The sequence below is a fragment of the Dendropsophus ebraccatus genome, chromosome 3 (genome assembly GCF_027789765.1).
Source record: "Dendropsophus ebraccatus isolate aDenEbr1 chromosome 3, aDenEbr1.pat, whole genome shotgun sequence".
Taxonomy (NCBI): Eukaryota; Metazoa; Chordata; class Amphibia; order Anura; family Hylidae; genus Dendropsophus; species Dendropsophus ebraccatus.
The window spans coordinates 166,515,584-166,538,577 of record NC_091456.1 but is presented as its reverse complement, the minus strand read 5'-3'; the positions used below and the strand labels follow the sequence as shown (position 1 = coordinate 166,538,577).

The window sequence follows — 22,994 nt, the reverse complement described above, 5'->3', positions numbered from 1 at the left end:
CGCGGCTGAGCAGCTGATGACGTGGCAGAGGGAGGACGGCTGAAGAGGTCCGGCAGGCCTCCCGAAGACAAATGTTTAGCGCCGCACTACCCCTTTAAAAGTATTAGTATTATTATTACCTGAGCCGATGTGGTAGGTAACTCTATAATAAGTGAATGTAAACCTTCCTGGAATATATATCCATCCTCCGATAAGAAGAAAGGAAATACAAAGGACAGACTGGATGAACTGTTACTGCTGGCAATCTTCTACAATTGTATTTTTTTCTGGACCTCTGAATGGCTGACCTGCCTAGCGGAGCTGTAGACTGTAAAGTTCAGGGTGCAATATAGTAGAATTTGACAGGTGCTATTCGGAAGGACGTCAGTTCACAAGCATAAGAAGCAAAACAAGCCGTAGCACAGTGATTTAATGCAAGGTGAGTTTCATTACCAGCGTGATTTGAAGCGAGGCGATTTTTTTTACAATGGCACACTTGACATACATAGGCCCACTCCTGGAGCTCCCCTTCCTCTCATTACTTGTCTCCAATGTTAAAAAAGACCCCAGGCGGGTTGAAAGGTCCTTGTCGCAATTTCCACATATAGGTCATATCTTGCACCAAATATGTGCCATTGTAAATAATCACCCGGCCTGGCTTTAAAGCGTAACTCATTTCAGGGTCATTTTTCTGACCCTAAATATCAACAGTACAAGCGATTTTAAGAAACTCTGTAATAGGTTTTATGTACTAAAAGAGTTTCCTTCTGTAGTGAAAAAGCAATCTCCCAGCCTCCCCCCTCCTTGCAGATGAAGCAGGATTTCTCTGTCCATTATGTGGCTATGGAGAGGGGAGGGGCTGTTAGGAGTGACTGAGCACGGAGCAGTCCTGCACAGCACAACACCCTGCAATCTTCTCTCAGTAAGTTCATAGATAAGCACTGACCTTTCTGACCCCAGAATCCTGTGGTTTAGGTGCCCAGAGTCTACAAACAGCTGACCTTCATGTCACCTCTTCCTGCTCCCTCATCTCCCTCAGCCCCTCCCCCCTTCATAGGCTTACAATGGAGAGAGCAGAGCCAGTCTTCACTGGCTTCTCTGTAATGAAGACGTGTTTGCCTGAAGTCAGGGGGGGAGGCTGGGAGATTGCTTCTTGAGTACAGAAGGAGGCTTTTTGGCTGATGAAACCTATTACAGAGTTTCTTAAAAACGCTTATACTACTGATTTCTGCAATAAAAAAAAACATGACAGTTACGCTTTAAATCATGCTGTTAATAAAACTTTAAACTCTCTAAACTGAGCTGTATATACAGAGAGAGCACCGTGCTGTTGGCTGATGAACAGTAAAGTCCCTGGTACATACCCGAGTCTCTCATGTAGTGAATCTCATCAAAAATGACCCAGGCCACTTCCCTCATGACCTCAGAGCCTCTGTACAACATGCTCCGCAAGATCTGTGATCATGAAAAACAAAGATTAAACCTCAAATACAGTCACAACTCTTCAACAAAAACTGTGTGCAATCTCAGTCAAAATACTAAACAGCAGGATCAGTCATGGCCTCTGTTTCTAGCCATCAGTGACAATCACAGTAAGGAAAATCACTGGCACATGGTGCTAAATACTTTAAATTTTAAAGGGATTTGCACGAACACATTAAGGGGTGATGGATGCCCTTTAAATATTTAACATACCTCAGTGGTCATAACCAGGCAGGATGCTGTAGGATTGATGGTGACGTCTCCAGTCATTAAACCGACATCTTGGAACTCCTCATACATCTCTCTGTATTTCTGATTACTCAGAGCTTTAATGGGGCTGGTGAAAATAACCCGCTGCTTTTCACGGAGAGCAAGAGCAATTGCGTATCTGTCGAAGGAAGAGGAAAAGAGATGAGCACTGCATCCAAATTGTAAGGCAGATGGTCAAAACATACAAATAAGGGTTTATGGGCCGAAACATTGAACCCTCAGTGGAACACAGCAGCCCCGTCTCACCAGCCACAGTGACTCTCTTGGTGAGGGGCTAAGGTGCGATTTAAAAGAAGGAGATTGAGTTGAAATAATAAGGTGTCGTGCCCGGTATAACCAGACAAGATGGTTTGTGGACCACTAAGGCCTTTTCCTTCTTTGTGGGGGGTTACAAACTAAGGCTATGTTCACACTACGTAATTGTTCACACTATGTTCACACTACGTTATTTCACAAATAATGGCCATTGTTTGCGCAATAACAGACGGTTTTATGAATTGCGGCTGGGGTTTTTTACGTAGTGTGAAGCCGGCTTAATACAGTATAATTAAAAATAAATAAACTTTTGACTTATCACTGGGTCCCCTGAGACCCCTACCAAAACTTCTCAGCGATCTGTCAAGTGGTTTCATTTCTAGTATTAAAAAAAAAAATAATAATAATTGGAGAATATCTAACACAGCACTAGGCTTGTAATGTAACCTGCTGCGGATTGCACCCATGCAAAGGTGCAAGTAAAATGTGCTGTGTTTCTGCTACATGTTAAGCATAACATTAAATGAGATACAAGTCCCTGCAGGAAGGTACATACTCTGCACACACTGTTTTTCCAGCCGATGTATGAGCGGATACAAGGACAGACTGATTGTTATCTATGCAAAGCAAGGCTTCTTTCTGAAAGGCGTCCAGTATGAATGGGTATTCCTAAAAAATGACAAAATGGAGTCAGTTACTAAACTGATAAGAGAATCACCACATACAACAAAGTTACCCAAGTAGCTAAAAACATTGGAAGTCAAACCAAAGTATTCTAAAAGTAACTAATTAAAAAAAAAAAAAAACAAGTTTGCAAGAGGTCAAATCCCACGAAACAGCAGAATAGGAAATTCTGTAGTGAAAAAAAAACCTGGCAGTCTATTCAGCCACAAACATTGGTCAGAGATCTCAGTGCTAAAACCTCCACCGACTGTTACATTTAGCCTGAAGCGCTGTGCCTCACTCCCTGGCTCAGTGTTCAGACTGACTGTAGGAGAGGGACTAGATCATAAAGATCCTTTAAGACCTAAAGATTTGTAAGCCACAGGTGGCTGCAAACAAGTGCCAGTCGGCAAGATCTGTGTTGGTTTGCAGTGCCTTTACATAGCACAAAAAAATAACGTGCCAGGCTGCATGAACAATCTATGTATTGTTTGTGCAGCCACAGAAAATAACGGCATGGATATAAATGCTGAATCACAGCAGCAGCTCGGTAGGTATGCACTGCTGTGTGATCTGGAAACCGACATTACAGATATATACATATACATATCTGTGCTGCCAGCCTTTATCGTTATGGGCTTCACATAACCCTGTTTACACTGGAAGACGTGGGGCCAATGACGATGTCTTTATAGACACAATCATCTGAGGATCAAGCGTTTCCCAATCCTCAGCTGATCAATATCACCTTTACAGGGGCTGATAATCTGGAGAGTTTCTAGCTCAGCCCATGTAAAAGGCCCTTAAGTCTATGGAGTCGGCTCTACAATCAGGTACACTGAGCACCAGGCTGGAGAGTGAAGTGTGCTGCCACATGCTTCACCCAACTTAACTACTCATTAAAGGTGGGTGTCAGCTCCTACTTAAGCAATAGTAACACTTTAAGCAAAAAGTGAATCTGTCAACTATAATTCAGGTTCCAGATTGCAGACACCAAAAATGCAGCCGACAGATTCACTTTAACATAGGTAATATTACCAAGCTTGACAGCAAGTCCCATAATAAACAGAGATCTAAGTATTCCTCCCTACAGCAGTCCTACTATTCATCTTAATACACTAAATGGCAGCCGTATGATCACATACATGGTTAAGAGCTAAACTAGATGTAACTGCTCATCCAGACACAAGTCTTTTAATGTTAACCCATAACGCACCTTAGCAGCTTTGCCAACTCGTGGCCTAAGTGGTGTATACTCCTCTTCTGCAGGGAGTGCGACCTACAGGAAGAAATGGAATAAATATTACTTTCTGTACAGTGCAGAAAATGCCATATAACATGGTGCAGTCATACAGGATTACAGCTACCGTAAACTATCTTGTTCTAAGTAACCACTATATGGCTTACCAGACTCACTCTTACCAGTATACAAAACAGGAAGCATCATTATAATGTGCAAAATGGGCAACACATGCCCCACCAGGACCCCTTACCTCATGGGTGCAGCCTTCTACTGTGTCAACTTCTTGCACTTTTACCCTCGGCATCAAGTCAGCAAGGCTGGAAGGAAAAATAATTATTCTTTTTTTAAACTCTACAACAGCTCCACCTGGTGGTATACAGGAGTTTCCAAACCAGCCCCATGGATCCTTATATATCGACAGACAACAGTGGCAGAAAATAAAACTCAAAATAATAGTAATACTGTCATTCCTAATCCCATGCCGATGACCCCCTGGGTGCCATTTGTGACCTAGTTCCTGTTATGACATATGACAGCTACACAAACCATCACGTGCTGACACTTAGCATTACTGGAGCCACTAGAGAGGGACCAGAGAAGCAGCAGCACCTGAGTGGCAGGGGATTGGCTAAGTTTTCATGGGGGTGGGTAAGGCCATTAAAGGGGTAGTTCACTAAACACTTTATTCTTTCAAATCAACTGGTCCCAGCAAGTGCCAGAGACTTGTAAATTACTTCTATAGAAAAATTCTCCAGTCTTCCAGTACTTATCAGCCGCTGAATGTCCTGCAGGGAGTGGTGTATTTTCTTCAGTATGACACAGTGCTCTCTTCTGACATCTCTGCCCATGTCAGGAACCATCCAGAGCAGTAGCAAATCCCTATAGAAAACCTCTCCTGTTCTCCAGACTGGAAAGAATCCACCACTTCCTGCAGGACATATAGCAGCTGATAAGTACTAAAAAGCTAGAAATTTTTTAAATAATTAAATTACAAATCTCTGATTTAAAATAAGTTTTTTTTGTGAACTACCCCTTTAACCTAAGTGGACTAAGCTAAAGTTGGGCCTGAGAGGTATGTACAGATGCAGAGGCTCCTGTCTTTGACAAACATCCCTGCTCCTGATTCACCCGGATAGAGTCCCACAAAAATTCAGAGAAAATTTTGGGTAAATTCTTATGAGAGAATTTGATTAGAACAAAATTGATTCCACTTAAACCAAACGCATTAATACTTACTTGACATCATCTGAGGATGACGGTTCCAGTTTTAACTTTTTCCCAAATATGCACTCCTCCGGCCCATCCATGCTGCTGGCCTCTCTCTTGACTGAAGGAGCAGATCCTGCGACCGGCTTCGCATTTTTCTTCCTAAAATAGGAGGCGAGAATAGATTAAATAGGAGTCAGCATGAAGTTACAAAATATTTATTCTATGTATGAAAATGACTTTACGCCTGGATCCAAAATCTCCTACCGTTATGCGTCTACAGCTCCTAAGCAGAACTATGTATTACCGTGGATACAGATGATCAAAATGTATTATGGCATTTCCAGTGGCAGTAACTACAACTCCCAGCAAGCCTGGACAGCCTAGGGTCCTATTACACAGAGCGATTTTTAACGACTAACGATAAACGCTCGCAAACAAGATTGTTTATCATTAACCTGAAATCGTTCACCATATTACAGAGAACGATAATTGTTAGTTACGATCGTTAATTCCTTCTGATCCCAGTGAAACAATGAACAATGTGCAATTACAAAGAACGATTATTGTTTAAATTTGAACAATTTAAAGATCTTTCGCACGATAATCTTCCCGTGTAATAGGGCCCTAAAGCTGTGTTCACATGCTCTGCCGCACTAATGTTAAAAACACAGCAAAAACATAAATGTGAACCAATCCTCAGGGGAGACGCATAACTGCTATATCCTGGGTGGGGAAAGGAGGGATCTGATGCTACATGAAGCCTTGTTATTTTCTAGTGGTCTGACTGCTGGTCACATGACCCAAATACAGTAATCAAATGTATGAGTGCAGGATGCAACTGAGCTGGGATGAAACAGATGGCACTGTAGGAATGGAGGCATATACATACATACACACAACGTGGAGTGCTTTTTCAATGAATAATCATAAATTGGCCCTGACAGCAAGCAGAGGATGTGGCTATTCACACGCCGCCGGTACTCACCCGGTTTTTGCCGCAGGCCCGGGTTGCGCTGCGCTCTTGCTCGCCGCCGGCGTTTCCTCTTCGAACACACTGAAGAGCTCATCCCCGAAGGCGTCCGCCATCTCCCCCGACCAACCAGCTCCGCGGGGCTGACAAATCCACCAAACTCCTGAGTCCGGTACCGGCCAAGAATCAACGTAACGGCTGGCAGCGTGTACTGAAAGCCGCACACAGATGACGCAGTGTGGAGGAGACTGGGCTCACAAAAATGACGTCAGCTCCGCACTAGGTGGGCACTTGTAATCGGACTTCTGGTCTTGAAACGTGTCTCCACTAGAAGGAAGGAGATTTGAGCCTTCCGCCATTTTTTCGAAGACAATTACTACCTGTTAAAGATAGGGAGAGGGCTAAAACAAAATGGCGACTTTATGCAGACAGGAAGAGATTCTGTAAGTTATGTGCAGTGGGCATACTGTGTAGCAAGACCGAGTGGTAGTTTTGTGACGTCAGCGGCGCCGGGTGTTCAGGGCTCTATCGTGACGTCATGGGTGTGATGGGGACGATTGGTGACTGGTGAGTGATGTTCCTACTGTATAGTGGAGCTGGTGGGTGATATACACCCGTGGGGTGTCTGTGCGGACACGTGGCTGCCTTCCCAGAGCTGACTGCAATATAGTGATTATCTGTCACTACTGATTATAATGTCGCTCCTGTAGTCACGTGTCAGGCTCCTGTCTGTCCTGTGATATTGGTACCTGTTATAAGGAGTGAGGCTTTCCCTCCCCCCCCTGTTTCTTAGTTCTGTTTTAGGTTCTGAGTGAACATTACAGCATCTACAGGGGCTGTCACCCAGCTTTCCCAGAGCCCAGAATGGCAGACATGGTTACAGCTGAGGCAGATGGAGCCATCACTGTTCTATGTCTGCTGTTAGTAGTTGTGATCATTGGAAATCCAGCACCTTAGATCCTTGCACTCTGGGGTGATCACCCCATTAGCTCAGCATATGGCTGGACCACATGTATATAGATGTCTACAAGATCTACAATACAGGTGATAACAAGCTGATCAGTGGGTGTCTGGTTCCTGCCAGCCAGGAGAATGCAAATCCCCCCCTTCCTCCCCCAAGTGAACAGAGCATGGAGATGGGTTCTACTTGCGTGTCAGCTCCATGCTCAATGAACATGTGTCCATAAAGAAGACTACAGTCCTTATACATGTGTTCTAAAAGATAGCCGAATTATTAAAGGGGGGGGAGGCTTCCAATCCACCAGATTAAACCTTGATCTGTTGTTTATTGATACACCTTTTTAGATATCCTCCTGCTGATCTATAACAATGGGCGGTAAGAATAAGAAGAATCGGCACAGCAATGCTCCGGCCATCCAGGGCTCCATCTCAGCTGCAAATCGATCGAGGGTAACGGCAGAAACCAGGGCTGGCGGAGATGATGCATCAAAGAGAGAGGCCAGCAAGACTGCGAGCGCGTCATCTGTAAGCAAGGAAGCCCGGAGCAAACAAGGTGACACATTCTACACAATAAACTATGAGCCATACTGAGGTTCACGTCTTCTAAGCCACCTGAGTTGCGTTTGTCACCCCTGTCTTTTTGTTCTATTCAACTTCTTTACATAAACAGTATATCAATGCATAATTTCTTGCTGACATTTACTTTCGTATTAGGTCCAAAGACATACAGTTTTGCTTCTTCTGCTGATCCTGGAGCTTCTGTTAATAGTGACAAGTCTATACTGAAGGTGAGAACACATCATTGTGTCTCTGGGCCTCCCTATATATAGTTCTGTGGATTGGTTAGAATGCCGGTCTCTGATATAGGACTGTCCTCACACAGTGCAGTTATAGGATATAGGACTGTCTTCACACAGTGCAGCTATAGGATATAGGACTGTCTTCACACAGTGCAGCTATAGGATATAGGACTGTCTTCAAACAGTGCAGCTATAGGATATAGGACTGTCTTCACACAGTGCAGCTATAGGATATAGGACTGTCTTCACACAGTGCAGCTATAGGATATAGGACTGTCTTCACACAGTGCAGCTATAGGATATAGGACTGTCTTCACACAGTGCAGTTATAGGATATAGGACTGTCTTCACACAGTGCTGCTATAGGATATAGGACTGTCTTCACACAGTGCAGCTATAAGATATAGGACTGTCTTCACACAGTGCAGCTATAGGATATAGGACTGTCTTCACACAGTGCTGCTATAGGATATAGGACTGTCTTCACACAGTGCAGCTATAGGATATAGGACTGTCTTCACACAGTGCTGCTATAGGATATAGGACTGTCTTCACACAGTGCAGCTAAAACTAGGAAGCTGCCCCATGATTGAATGGACGTTCAATCATTAATTCTCTATGGGGCTTCCAATGCATTGCCATAAACCTGCTCATACATTTTAAATAGCTGTCAGCCAAATGCTTGTTTACCTGACAGCTTTCTAAATTGGAAGAGGGAAAAGCCGCTACCAGACACCTTATCACCCAGACAACAAAAGGGTCAGGCATGTCAGCTAAGATGGCCAACCAACCTTGCTCATGTCGTTGAGGTGTGGCCAACTTTAATCTAATGTGTGACCATGACAGACAAGTTAAAAAGTTTTGATCAGTCAGGGTCTGTGTGTTCAGACTCTCCGCTGATCACTAGATAGAATTGAGAGAAGTTGGTCTCTATAGACTTACAGTGTAATGTGTCTTGGGGAGAATTGTGAGCCAGAGATTGAAGCGCTCAGTTGTGCGCTTCCCCTTACCCTATTACTGACAGTAATGCCTTAAAAGCAGTTATTGACCACAGAGTAGATCCCCTTTAGGATACAAGGAATGCATAGCAATGCTTATCGTACAACTACACAGAGTTCCCCGATTACAGATATGACTAGATATTACTTTTTACCATATATAAGCTTGTGGTTACATTTTATGCAACTTTTTTCCCCTAATGAGAGAAAAAGTTTGAAACATTGTTGCAAAAAAAAAAAAAAAAAACATTTAAGCAACAAATTATCAATAATGTAATGCACCGATCTGATGCCTTTTTCTTCCACCAGGTGGTTATTGAAAATAAATTGGAGAAAAAGATAATCTCTCTAATAAATGAGCATAAAAACATCAACTATGATAAAGGCACGGTGTCTGGAAGGCTGACTTCTAAGAAGTTACAGGTCTGTGGTTGTATTTTTTAAGGTATTTTTACAACCTGTATGGTTTTGCTATACTAACTTTGTAAGATGGTAAAATGGTGACTTTTGGGCTCTCACTGCCGTTATTGAGTCCCATACATTGTGCACACATTTCTCTTTCTCATTATTTGATGGAGCAGGGCCAGAGCTGAGCTGTTTGCCAGCAGTACTTACACCTGGACTTCGTCTTCCTTACTTCTCTGGCCAGTCATGGAATCATAGTATTTTAGCAAGGGAGAGCTTACATGTAAGCATCCTCAGTCTAAGCAGTGCTGATAATGATGAGTATGGGCTACACAAGGGACAACTGTTAAGAACTATATGGCTCCGTTCACACTAAGCGGAATCCCGCCGTGCTCAGTGTACTGCTTTGAGTGAAGGAGAGGGCGCACGCGTCCGCTTCCTCCCCTCTCCACTCAAAGAGATGACATGTCATTCCTTTGAGCGGAGAGCAGCGGCAGCGGAGGAGCGCGAGCCCTCTCCTTCACTCAAAGCAGCTCACTGAGCAAGGCGGGATTCCGACGTTCTTGCTCAGTGTGAACGGGGCCTATGGATGCTAAGAGGGAAGCTTCAATTTACCTTTGAAGCACAACTTGGACCCTGTAGAGAAGGCAAAGATGCTCAGCTTCCACACACACAGTCCAGACATATAGAAAAATATAATATTCTCAGTAGAAAAAGATAACTTGGTCCATCTGGTTTACCCTTTTTAGTATTTGATTTCTTATTATCCTACGATACAAACTGTATGTGTTTATATCAGGCAGGTTTACATTCATCTGCTGGAAGTTTGTTCCAAGTATCTACTACTCTTTCAGTAAAGTAGTATTTTTTTCTGTTGTTTCTAACCTTTTCCCCAACTAATCGCAGATTATGTTCTTGTTCTTATGTTTAATTTTTTATTAAAAACGCTTCCCTCTCGAACCTTGTTTAGACCTCTAACATATTAAGGTTTTGATCATGTCCCCTTTCTCTTCTTCATTCCCAACTATACAGATTTCGATCCTTAAGTCTTTCCTGGTTTTATGCCTGACACCATTTTTGTAGCTTGTGTTTGGACCCGTTCTATTTTATCAATATCTTTTATATAGCTGAGGTCTCCACAACTGGACACAGTATCCCAGATGTGGTCTCACTAGAGCTCTATAGAGCAGGATCACAATCTCCCTCTTCCTACTGGTTATACCTCTAGCTATACAGCCCAGCATACCATTATATATACAGCCCAGCATACAATATGCTTTCCCTACCACCTGGTTGCACTAATGAATTATTTTAAGACTGTCAGAAATCACTACCCCTAAATCCTTCTCCTCTGCAGTCTTAGCAATAGCACTGCCATCCCTTCCTGTGTTCTATCTTGGTAATTTACCCTAACAACACCCAGTGAAAAGCGCATAGCAGGGAAGTGAGACACCAAGAGTTTAGGGCTTTTTTTTCTGGGGTATGGAATCATTTTTGGAAAATAAGGTGATTTACAGATTTTACATAGGTTATCACATGGAGACAATAACTGGCTATTGGAAAACTACATCTCCCAGCATGAGTTATAAATAACCTTTCACCAATTACAATATGTACATTTAATCTGCTGTAATTGTCTTTAAAGAGAATGTACCACTAGATACATCACTGTGTGGTTTTCACATGAACAGACCGGCACAGGCACGAAGATACTGGTCTTGCGGTCCTTTTTTTTTTTTAATTAAAAAAAAACAGCGGCGGTCTATTCCTGACCACCGGCCTGGCATGAAGCACTGGAGGTGGGCCGCCAGCCCTCAGTATGATGATCTGCCCTCCCCCTGTGATGCGGCTCCATTGATTGTAATGGAGCTGCGTCACAGAAGGGAGGGGGTTTTGTCACACTGGAGGCCTGCGGGCCGCCCCCAGTGCTTCATGCCAGGCCACTGCCCGGGAATAGACCGGCGCCATGCACAGGAACTGGACGCTGGTTCAAGAAAAGGACCACGGCTCCGGCATCCAGCATAGGTATGTAAAAAACACAAAGCGATGTACCTAGTGGTTCATTCACCTTAAATAAAACTCCATCTAAAGAATAATGCCTTTTTTCCACTAGGATTTATATATGGCTTTACAAGCGCTTAATTTCAAGCCAGAACACATTGAAGACGCAATGTCCAACTCTGTGCTCTATGGCGGAGATCTGCATTCTGCACTGGACTGGCTTTGCTTGAACCTACAGGACGGTATGAATAATCCTCTATTGAATCGGCGGAAAATTTGGTTTAGTGTTCTTATTACGTGGTAAGAATGGCTATAATCTCAATGTATATCAAGTCCATATATATCTTACCATAAAATGAGATAAATCAGGAAAGAACCGTTTCCTGTCGTCCTGTCCTCTGATTGGAACCAGAGGAAAATACACAGACCTAACATAGCTGAAAAACAAGGAACGGGGCTTTGTCTAAGTGATATATCCTCATATAGCTATCTTACCATAGATGCATTGCCAGATGGCTTCAGTCAGCAGTTTGAGGAGGAAGAGAAGAAAGTTAGAGAAAAATTTCGTCCAGCATCGCAGCAGCCAGTTCGGGACAATGTTGCCAACTCTGGTCGATCGGCTGAAGCACCTGCGAAAGTAAGTGAGGAACCTAAGGAATTCATTGCTGACATCTCTGAAAATCCATCCCGTTCATCGGATTAATGTTGAGTCTGCAGCATGTGCAAGGATTTCTGCAAGCTCCATTCACATGAATAAAATACTAAATAAATAAAATACTAAATAAAATACTAAATAAATAAATCAGCTGTATATTGATGCTGAGCTGAGACTTCCTGTTGTGTCTGTGGTGATAAGAGGAGGCTGCTTTAAAGTGATCTGTACAGCATTGCAGCAACATGTGATACCAGTAGATAGTGGAGACAATTGCAGCTCCCTGTGAAATAACCTTTGCAAAGATCACAGAGCACGCTCAGTAATGCTTCACAGTCATCTCAAGGGGACAGAGTCTGTCTATTGTCGTCTATGTCCATGAGTCTTACTGTAAAGCATGTCGTTAAATGCTGTTAAAAACAGCTCAGGCAAGATGGCAGCCACATAACATTGTACAAAAGATTAGAATAAAACATTGTTCAATAAAATTTTGTATTTGAGTCTAATCAGTAAAAGAAAATTTAGGTGCCTCATTTAGGTGATCATTGTTTAATATGAAAAGAGCACATAATTTGTCTTTTTTTGTGGGTGGCAGGCCAGTCCTGAGAAGGATAAGGAATTGAGCATGAAAGAGTGGATTCTTCGCTACGCTGAACAAGGAAGTGATGAGGAGGAGGAGGAGGAGGAAGAAGAGCTGGATCCTAAGAAGGACCCGGAGAGTGAGAAGTTTGACCCTGTAAGTTATACAACTATGATATTGACCCCTTCACGTCAGCATTACGTATATAAAGGTTCCAACAGGTGATGCCCCATGCAGTAGGAAAGTATATGTACATTCCTGGCCTGGAGGGGTTTTAATGGATGCAGGGCCACTTTAGTTTGAGCAGCTCAAAACACAGCAATGTGTCAGGGGCCAGGGATAATGAGCAGCAATCATGCAGCTGTCTGCTATTAACCCCTTAAACACCATGATTGCTGATGTGATAGGAGCAGTACCTGTCACTGACTGATTGGAATCACCACAGCATGACTGCAGGGATCCTGATCAGTTTTCGTTACAGACAGAGTTATAATACTAATCTCTAACATGTTGGATTGGTGATCTTCTCATAGAGTCTGCCTCAGGCAGACTCTGTGCAGAACACTGATAGCACTGATCATTTGTATGCAGTGACATAGCATTGATCACTATATGCAATCTGATGATTTATAAAGTGTAGAAAATGAAAATAAAGTGTTTTTAAAAATATTACAAATCCCCTCCCCCAATAAAAGTTTAAATCACCCCCTTTCCCATTTTACAAATAAAATTGTGTAAAAAAAAAAAAAAAAAGTTTGGTATCATAGCATGTGGAATTGTCCAATCTATTAAAATATAACAATAATATTCCGGTACAGTGAACAGCATAAACTAAAGGAGGAAAAAAAACATCAAAAATTACTATATAGACCAATATGATACCAATGAAAACTGTAGATCATGGCGCAGAAAAAATTAGCCAGCAACCAGCCCTGTAGCTGGAAAAAAATAATGAGCGTTTGTTTCTATGGCAGAGTATTGTTCTGATGTGTCAATACAATACATTTTATACAGAATGAACGTTACCTGGAGCTGACAGCTAAGTTGTTGGATGCCAAAGGTCAGGCAGCTAGCACGAAGCAAGAAAAGGACAAGGCAGGCCAGAAGGAGGCGCAGAACAAAATCCGGGAATGTCAGCAAGGTGGGACCGCTAACCTCATATTAGAAGCAAAACCATTTTTTTTTTCGTATAGTATTTTTCTCTTTTCTTTTCAGCAGAAATGAAGATGTTGGAGCAGCACCCGATGTTTAACCCAGCGGTGAAACTTCCTGAGGAGAAAAACGAAAATAAAAAACCACAGGCAGCCCCGCAGGATGATGGAGCATTAGACTTCAATCTGTTTGAGAAGGCTAGTGCCGCCCAGGAGGAGAAACGTATGTATGAGCTGGAGACCCCACTTGTCCTATTTAGGTGTAAATACAAGGGTACTTCAGGCAGTGATTTTTTTTTTATGTATATTTATATTGCTAGGGGTCAGAGATAATAATACTTACCACGCTCCCCCCCATGGGGCCTCCTGTCATGTGTTTGGGTCCTAAGTTGAACACTATGGATGCTACTTCCAAGACGGTCTTATATTGGCAGTGACGGCCCACTCAGATAATCACCGGCCGTGCCTCTGTCCGGTACAATCAGTGATAGGCTAAGCGAGCTGTTGCTCCCAAGACAAGTCCATCTTTGAAGTAACTTTTTATATTTATTTATTTATTTTTCTTTTGTGGTGCCCATTCAGCTAAAACTAGACCACCTCTGGACATCCGGAACTTTGACTACACGGCTCGCAGCTGGACCGGTAAATCTCCAAAGCAGTTTTTGATTGACTGGTGTAGAAAGCATTATCCGAAAAGTCCAAATCCCTCATTTGAGAAGGTGCATGTGGGCAGGTACTGGAAAAGTAGGTAAGTGTCATAACATAGCGTCACAGTTGTAAAGTAGTATATAAATCACCTTTTCTTCTTTGGGTCAGTTTGTGGGAAGGCTTTGGGACAACCCATACAATACCAATAAGGAGTCCATGGTCAACTTGTCTGTACTTCACTTCTATCTAGTTGGGGCAGAACAGAGAGAGAGCAAGTATTGTATTCCTGTTGTCTTTTTCCCATCAGAGTGAAGATTGTGAAGTCAAATGATGACGTAATGACTGTGTGCCCTACAATCGTCACAGAAGACAGCATGCAAGCCCAGCACCTCGCTGCTACATTAGCTCTGTATGAGCTCACTAAAGGCCAAGTATGAGATTTCTATAGATTGTATAGATTATCAAAGCTCCTGAAGTGTAATGCTGCAGCCCCAAGCAGTCTGTTCCCACTCCTCTGTCTGACCATAGGCCAAGAATTAAAGTCCCCATACGTAGGACATGAACCTACCGACAGTTTCACTATAGGTTCAGTATGATATCTGCCCATCACCTAATATGATGAGTGCCTGAATCCAACCTCATTTGTTGTGAAGCTGCGGCACCTCAGCAGTTGGGCCGCATCTCCAAGACTTTTGGACCTGAATATGAATTTTGAATTGAACTTGAATTTTGTATATATTTTTTAATTATATATTATTTTATTTTGAAAAATGTGTTGACAAACTCACTTTAAGGAAGCACTCCTGTTTTCTTTTGTTTGCACACTTACCTTCACTATGACATCATTTTCATCTCAGCTTTACTGCATCCATACATTACAGTACTGAATCTGGGTCATGTGATTTCTGATCAGCCACCAGACTTTTAGATTTCACTCTGCATTCTCTTTCTTTTTAATATTCTATCTGTTCCATCACGCTTCAGAACAGCATCATATGGGCAGCTAGAGCCACTACCATCTCTGTCTACATTGAGGACATTGTTAAAATTCTCATGTCTATATATCTCTAAATAAACTAAAAGACTATTGGTGTACAGTCAGGGAGGCCAAACTTAATCAAGTCCATTATAACAGTGTGACACGAGTTTCTGTCTCCCCCCGTAGAGAGCTTGCGTGGAAGAGTCCATGCATTTATATCATACAGGTTCTGCTGTCTGTAATGGTGACCCCACTGAGAGCACAGAAACACTTTTAATTTTCAAGGGTCAGAGACCACATGTCCCAAGTAAAGGAATTTTCCAGTAGAAAATAACTCAATAGGGTTATGCTAGCATTTTATATATTTTAGATTAGCTGCATAATGAATAAAAAAAATTCCCATGTAGTATCCTTTGGATATTGAGACCTCCCACAGATTCTGATAACAGGGACAGGATCGTGGAGAGCTTACTCTGCCTGTGCGACCTGCGATCCATTCTTTCTTTATGGTTCTGCCTAACAGTTACGAATGAGGCGCAGTGGTGTCGAGGAGCTCTCCATTCATTTGCTTCCCCATTCTCCTCCATTTAATTTTTGTAAAAAACGTATCAAATAAGAGTTAGTTAAGTAAAATAAAGTAAAACCAATGATTTTTCCCCCTCCCATCTAGTCTGTGCATCAGTTGCTGCCCCCGACATACAGAGATGTTTGGCTGGAGTGGAGCGATGCTGAGAAGAGCAGACAGGAAAAGGACAAACTTGAAGTCAACAAACCGCGGGACCAGTTCATAGCCAAATTATTAAATAAACTAAAGATGAAACAGCAACAACTAAAGCCGCCAAAGACTAACAAAGTATCTGAAGACCCTGAGGACAGCTGGGAAAACTTAGCCGGGGAAGACGACCTGGAGCAAAACACATCAGATCTGGTCAATAAGGACAATTTAGACCCTGTGAGAAACCTTTTCCTTAAGTGCCGGGATTCGCCGAGGTATAAGAGGCTGCTGGGTGACAGGGAGCAGCTCCCAGTGTTTGCACGCAGGGACTATATTTTAGAAACGCTCAGCAGGCACCGAGTTATCGTTGTCGCTGGTGAGACCGGCAGCGGTAAAAGTACCCAGGTGCCTCAGTTCATATTGGAAGATCTACTCCTGAACAGATGGGCCTCAGGGAAGTGTAACATCGTCTGCACTCAGCCCCGCAGAATATCCGCCATGAGCCTGGCCACGCGAGTGTGTGAAGAGCTGGGATGTGAGTCTGGACCTGGCGGAAGGGTAAGAGGAGAGTTTGGACCCAAGCGTACACCATTGGATTACTGGTGACTGATGAAGTTGGATGCAGCTTTAAAGAGGTTGTACAGGAAGAATTTGGCTCCATAGGAATAAATAGAGCCGCAAGTCGTGTTCCGGACCAGCGGCTCTATTCATAACAGAGACGGCGGGTCAAATATGGAAATTGGTGGGGGTACAAAGAAACCCCTGCGACCTCCTACTTTTCCTCTATCCTGTGGATAGGGAAAAGACAATTTTTCCTAGAATACCTCTTTAAGGCTGCCTGGAAAACATGGATAGAGCCATAGGCAGTAACCATGTTTTCCAGGACTGCATCCAACTTCTTCAGCCACTGGAAATCAAATGCCGTACCCTGAACCTGAGCTGGAGTTTATTGCACATGCGGACAGTGATTTTTCATTTGCACATGAAAAGAGAAAAGCTTCAGGAATTTCGAATGACAAATTTACCCAAATTCTAATAAAATAACTTGTTTCTAGAATTCTTTGTGCGGGTACCAGATTCGTATGGAATCCAGAACAGGGGAACACACCAGACTACTGTACTGTACTACAGGAATCCTACTACGGAAGTTACAGGAAGACAGTCTGCTGAAGAACATAACACATGTCATTGTGGATGAGGTCAGTAGCTACACCACCATCTAATTGGATCATTCTCATATCTCCCTTCCTTCCCTGATCCTTCATTGCTAGGAATCATCAAATACTCTTTACTTCTTTATTCTTATATAACACTGAGAAAGTAGCAAGAGACATGCCAAAAGTCTTTATGGGTTTGGGTGCTGAGACCCCCACTGATTGCTGGAACAAGCGCGAGAAGCATTGGCTGAGCACTTCTCTCTTCATCTGTCTCTCGAAGTAAGACTCCATGGGCTTTCTTTAGGAATTCGGAATGCTGTTGGATTCTCCTTTCTATTTTTTTTAGTATCTGTCTCCTGCAGAGACAAGAGAGATGGGCTGCGCAGTGCTCAGCTCAGTGATCGGTGCGGTACTTAACACCTAGAACATTTATTCTAATTTATAACCAATTTGTCACTGTTTGTTTGATCTTAAAAGGGTACTCTGGCGAAAAATCTTTTTTTTCCCTGCAGGTGTGTGTACATTTAAAGAAGTATTCCTCCTATGTGTAACAAGTGTTCATCAATAGATTTGATGCTTATGCAAAACTATATATGATTTTTCTCTCTGAATACAGGTACATGAGAGAACAGTGCAGTCTGACTTCCTACTCATCATCCTTAGGGAAATCCTGCACAAGCGGTCAGACCTGCACCTTATACTCATGAGTGCCACGGTGGACAGTGATAAGTTCTCCAGCTACTTCTCTCACTGCCCCATCATAAGGATTTCAGGAAGGACTTATCCGGTTGAGGTATGTGCATTGGGGTAGCCGGGATAGGCAAACAGGATTGGCAAGCAGAGGATGATGGTTATTTCCGTTTTATATAGTGATGGTAAATAGCAAAGCTCATATGGTGTATCACTTGCACCTCCACCAAGAGGAAATTGCATAGTGTGAATAGGGCTTACTGCAGTTTTCTGCACAGCCAGGTAACCAGGGATGCCACTGTGCAGGGAAAACCAGTGCTAGGCCAGAAGTGCAGCCCCTTCATTCTCAGGATCGGTCATGGTCCCAGTATACATTGCACTATGAACAGATTAGGTCTTAGGTTGCATTGATTATTTTCCTCTCAGGTTTTTCATTTGGAAGATGTTGTTGAAGAAACGGGGTATATCCTGGAACAGGACTCTGAGTATTGTCAGAAATTCTTAGAGGAGGAAGAAGAAATAACTCTTAACGTCACCAGCAGAGGAGGAGGCAGCAAGAGATACCAGGTGAGGAGCTGTGACCATCGTATCATTGAAGCATCAGGAGTTATAAAAAGTGGTTGACTGATTAATATCCAAGTATAGAAGTCATTACTGCGCATTAGGGTTCTCTATAGTTTGTTAAGTAACAGAACATTTTCTCTTCAAGGAATTTATTCCTGTTCAATCAAGTTCTGCGATGGATGTAAACCCGTCCTATCAGAAGTATTCATCCCGGACACAGCATGCCATCCAGCACATGAACCCTAATAAAATAAACCTGGACCTTATCCTGGATTTGCTGGTGTTCCTGGGTAGGTTCCGAAAAAAACGGAGCTGTAAACAAGGCAGATCTGCCATATAGAAGTCTGGCAAAGCAAGAGAAACCTTCATGTAAACTCCCAACATTATAATGTTCCAGCCTGTTCTGAGTATATAATTTGGGGGGGGGGCTTTAGTGGCATGTGTGTTGTCCCTATGTTATGCCTTATGTATGCAATATGGGTGTACCATAGGAATTAATAGGGTTAATCCCTCTGCAGTCTGAGTAGAACTTTGTCAGGTTGTGTAGTTCTTAGTATGTCATGGAACATGTTCTCCTTTGCAATCCGTAGTCACGTTTTGTAACCCTAATCTCTGCTTTTTTTCCCCACCAGACAGAAGCACACAGTATAGGAATGTAGAGGGAGCGGTGCTGATCTTCCTCCCAGGCCTCGCTGATATTCAGCAACTTTATGACCTTTTATCTTCTGACAAGAGGTTTAATGACAGGAGGAGGTAATGGATGTTATATTAGAATATGATGAGTATTGTCACAGCTTTCTATATAGTTGCAGACACTGTAGATCTGGAGCAGCATGGAAGTCAATCTAATGGTCTAGTGATAACATTAACTCATTGTCATCACATAACATGGTAGGGGGAAATGGAGCAGCATTCTTACTATATAGAGTGTAGCTTTTTTTTAAGCTCTCCATTCCTTGTCTGTTGATATATATTATTTCAAAGACCAGGAATCTCTGTGACTTATCCTTCTCATGTACACAAGACTATATTGGTTGCATGCCTGATTCTTGTTCACTTTTTCTAGGTACAAGTTAATAGCACTTCACTCCATCCTTTCCAGCCAGGACCAGGCTGAAGCATTCGTGCTTCCTCCAGCAGGAACAAGAAAGGTAAGGATTAGAGATAAGTGCAGCTAGGGCATGCTCGAGTCCAATGGTTCTGCATTTGGCTACCAGTGCCTGAAGAAGTTGGATGCAGCCTTAGAGAATCTGAGAAAACATGGATACAGCCTATGGCCTATCGCTGTACCCATGCTTTCCAGGCAGCCTTAGGGCTACATCCAACTTCAGCCTGCTCAAGGTTCGCTCAGCTCTAGTAAGGATATCACACATAAATGTGGAGCGGTATATTTTTCCGTTGGTGTGCGTTACATGGAACATGATGGTTTTAATTTAGAGTGTTACCATCATTTAAAAATAACTTTTCACATGTTATGTAAAGATGCCAAAAGTTGCGATAAGACTTCACCTCTTTCTAAGAGGGAAAAAGCGCTCACTGCAAGAGATGGACCCTATAGAAGTCTAACGCCCGGTCTGCTGCAGCAGAGGGATGGACAGGGAAGCACTCAGCTGAGCGCTTCCTCCAGCTCATTCTAGTGATCAGTAGAGGGTCTGAAAACCCAGACCCCAAGTGACCAAAACTTCGGACATAGTTCTATTTTTTGAAAGCATGGCAACACTTTAAATTGTCCCTCAAGTTACAAAACTTCAGACATCATAGAAACATGAAGGAAAAAGGGCCCAGCAACACCTGCACATTGCACACTATTTTACAGTAGAGACATGTTGGAATTTCTCATTGGTGGGAGTTCAGACACTGTGACCCCCCACCAAGTTCTATGTGTTTTTAACGCATATGTCTTATAGCCCATCTTTCCATCTAAGCCCATCTAAGAGACTGTAGGAAACTTCTGAAATGTCTATGACCTGTCAGGCGTTCTCTCTAAAGAGACGAGAAGAAGACCACACACCACAGCAAGAACACTCTGACTCCAACTGTGATATGTGCTGCTATGTGCTGCTGTTTATATCAATATACACTAATGTCATCCTCTGTGTTGCTATAGGTTTTCTTCTATATATATATTGTACATGTTAAAGTCTCATTCTCTTTTCATTACTTCTATATATAGATTGTGCTGGCAACAAACATTGCTGAGACGGGTATCACAATCCCTGATGTGGTATTTGTCATAGATGCTGGAAGAACTAAGGAAAACAGGTGATCTGCCCCCATCCTTTATGTTTTATGTTGTGTCAGCTATTATTACTATAATATATATTATATATTCTATAGAAAGGCATTTCTCAGTTATTATTTTTTTGGGAAAGCTGGTTGACAAGCCACATGGCCGTAAATATCACTGGTAGAGGGACAGCAAATCTGCCTACTAATGCAACACTACATTTCTATTATTTCTGCTGCATTTGTAGGTATATTTACCAGTCAGTGGTCTGGCAAAGCTGGCAGAGACGTCTTAGAATGGCCTAACATTGTTTTTCTTTTCTATGTTGTAATGTGGTGTCCTTTCTTCTAGATATCATGAGAGCAGTCAGATGAGTTCTCTAGTGGAGATCTTTATAAGCAAAGCCAGTGCACTGCAGCGGCAGGGGAGAGCCGGCCGAGTCCGGGATGGCTTCTGTTTCCGACTTTACACCAAAGAAAGGTAACGCAGCCTTGAAGGAAAGGCCGTATTCGTGTGCCGCTTATGGGTTGTCTACCGTCTTGCTTTGTTTATCCCCTCTTTTTTAGTTTTCTGAATACAGCCTACATTTCACACGATGACTCTGACTGTACAGAGTCAAAGAGGGCACAGTCTCCTCACTGAATTTAGAAGTGATCGATCAGTGACAGAACTTCTGTCCCCTAACTCACCCTGCAGAGTCTCAGCGTAATCATATGTGATGCAGCTTCGCACTGTCTCCTTGTGATGGGTTTTTCCCTGGCAGTTTGTCAGTCATGGGTAAATTGAGGATAGACATCAATAGATTTTGGACACAAGGTGGAAGGTCATCTAGATTCAAAAGTAGCATTTTCTACTGAACTGTAGCGATGGCCGGGTCCATATCTGACCTGATCAGCATGAAGCCAGATCCTGTGGATGCACCAATAGGTTTAACAGGCCAATGTTATGTTCTGGGGGAGTGCTTCCCTGGTATACAATAGAACCATTAGTCATCACACAACAATCCTTGAATGGTGAAAGGGAATGCCATTGAACATGAGTAATGATCACATGACCCAACTGCACTAATGAAAAGGCTCAGTATGTATGGAGGCAGCTGAGCTGGGATGAAACATGTTACACTGCAGTAATATTGTCAGTAAGTTAGCATTGAATGTCCAAAAAAAAGCAGCTGTATGCTGCTGAGCACACACAAGTCCACCCCTTGTGGTTCTTTTAAAGGGAAAAATGTGATAAGAAAGCCTTCCTTTGAAGCCTTTGTTCCATTATTATGATATGTGATATCCGTATTTTCCCCATTCACAGATTTCACGGTTTTATGGACTATTCCATTCCAGAAATATTACGAGTACCTTTGGAAGAACTTTGTCTTCACATCATGGTGAGGTTTACCCAGCGATATAAATATATGTATAGGTTGTATAGGATTAGAAGAAACTTTTTTTTTCTCTACAACATAGTGATTGCTACCAAGTACCTTGTTTCATCCACATTATACTTCATTCTGATGTAATTCTTATTCTCTGTTCCTAATTCTAGAAATGTGAGCTTGGCTCCCCGGAGGATTTCTTATCTAAGGCGTTGGACCCTCCGCAGCTCCAAGTTATCAGTAACGCTATGAATTTACTGCGGAAGATTGGAGCCTGCGACCTGGCTCAGCCTAAGCTTACTCCTCTAGGTCAGCACCTCGCCGCTCTGCCGGTCAATGTGAAGATTGGGAAGATGCTGATTTTTGGTGCCATCTTTGGCTGCCTGGATGCTGTGGTAAGTTGGGATTTTTGATTTCCTTTTCCTTTTTATATCAAATAGCAAGTTTGGTGTTTATATACCTGCTGCCTCTAAAATAGTAATGCTTCAGGAACAATGCTACTAGTAGCTGTTCACTTTCTTCTCCTGTCCAGCTGTTAAATAAATCATATTAAAAAATCTATCTAGAAAAACATGTCTGCTTTCTTCCAGAAACAGCTCCACTCTTGTCTTCAGTTTGGATGTGGTGTTGCATCCATTAAAATGAATGGCGCTGCATTTCAATACCACACCCGACCTGAGGACAGGGGTGTAGCTGTTTTTACAAAAAGTAGCGGTGTTTTTTTTTCTCATACTGTATACCCCTTTTTAGGCTATGTTAACGCATTGTATAAACAACGGCTATTATCTAGCACTCAAAACAATGTTGAAGTCTATGGACAACGCCTGAAAATAATTGACACTATCGTTATTTCAACAGCTGTAGCAAACAACGGCCATTGTTTATCACATTCCGTGAACAACGGCCGTTGTTTGCATTGATATCAATGCAAATCATTTCATTATTAAAAGAACGGCCATTGTGTAAATTGGAAACCATGCCCGTTCTTTTCAGAAAAAGTATGTTATGTGAACATAGCCTAAATATG

General features: G+C 42.6%; 2 protein-coding genes across 3 annotated transcripts in view; one reads left to right on the top strand and one right to left on the bottom strand.

Moving 5' to 3' along the window:
- Positions 1 to 6,457, bottom strand: part of MTREX (Mtr4 exosome RNA helicase) — a 51,940-nt gene extending 45,483 nt beyond the window's left edge. The window contains exons 1-7 of the mRNA XM_069963055.1: positions 6,087 to 6,457; positions 5,129 to 5,260; positions 4,143 to 4,209; positions 3,866 to 3,928; positions 2,543 to 2,655; positions 1,675 to 1,849; positions 1,344 to 1,434 (exon numbers count right to left, since the gene is read on the bottom strand). Coding sequence (XP_069819156.1) covers positions 1,344 to 1,434; positions 1,675 to 1,849; positions 2,543 to 2,655; positions 3,866 to 3,928; positions 4,143 to 4,209; positions 5,129 to 5,260; positions 6,087 to 6,187 — 742 coding nt within the window. The 5' untranslated portion in view covers positions 6,188 to 6,457. The remainder of the gene's footprint in view (positions 1 to 1,343; positions 1,435 to 1,674; positions 1,850 to 2,542; positions 2,656 to 3,865; positions 3,929 to 4,142; positions 4,210 to 5,128; positions 5,261 to 6,086) is intronic.
- DHX29 (DExH-box helicase 29) overlaps positions 6,306 to 22,994 on the top strand; it is a 28,437-nt gene continuing 11,748 nt past the window's right edge. The window contains exons 1-22 of one of the 2 annotated variants that reach the window (XM_069963054.1): positions 6,306 to 6,354; positions 7,377 to 7,584; positions 7,746 to 7,819; positions 9,139 to 9,252; positions 11,348 to 11,477; positions 11,736 to 11,872; positions 12,483 to 12,623; positions 13,482 to 13,608; positions 13,686 to 13,841; positions 14,201 to 14,366; positions 14,574 to 14,697; positions 15,916 to 16,518; positions 17,016 to 17,159; positions 17,734 to 17,910; positions 18,234 to 18,374; positions 18,517 to 18,661; positions 19,004 to 19,124; positions 19,438 to 19,522; positions 20,545 to 20,633; positions 20,950 to 21,078; positions 21,904 to 21,979; positions 22,138 to 22,362. In XM_069963054.1, the coding sequence (XP_069819155.1) occupies positions 7,401 to 7,584; positions 7,746 to 7,819; positions 9,139 to 9,252; positions 11,348 to 11,477; positions 11,736 to 11,872; positions 12,483 to 12,623; positions 13,482 to 13,608; positions 13,686 to 13,841; positions 14,201 to 14,366; positions 14,574 to 14,697; positions 15,916 to 16,518; positions 17,016 to 17,159; positions 17,734 to 17,910; positions 18,234 to 18,374; positions 18,517 to 18,661; positions 19,004 to 19,124; positions 19,438 to 19,522; positions 20,545 to 20,633; positions 20,950 to 21,078; positions 21,904 to 21,979; positions 22,138 to 22,362 (3,288 nt within the window). In that variant the 5' untranslated portion in view covers positions 6,306 to 6,354; positions 7,377 to 7,400. Of the gene's footprint in view, positions 6,355 to 6,521; positions 6,639 to 7,376; positions 7,585 to 7,745; positions 7,820 to 9,138; positions 9,253 to 11,347; positions 11,478 to 11,735; positions 11,873 to 12,482; positions 12,624 to 13,481; positions 13,609 to 13,685; positions 13,842 to 14,200; positions 14,367 to 14,573; positions 14,698 to 15,915; positions 16,519 to 17,015; positions 17,160 to 17,733; positions 17,911 to 18,233; positions 18,375 to 18,516; positions 18,662 to 19,003; positions 19,125 to 19,437; positions 19,523 to 20,544; positions 20,634 to 20,949; positions 21,079 to 21,903; positions 21,980 to 22,137; positions 22,363 to 22,994 lie in introns of those variants that run through there. The other variant, XM_069963053.1, reaches the window with a different exon arrangement.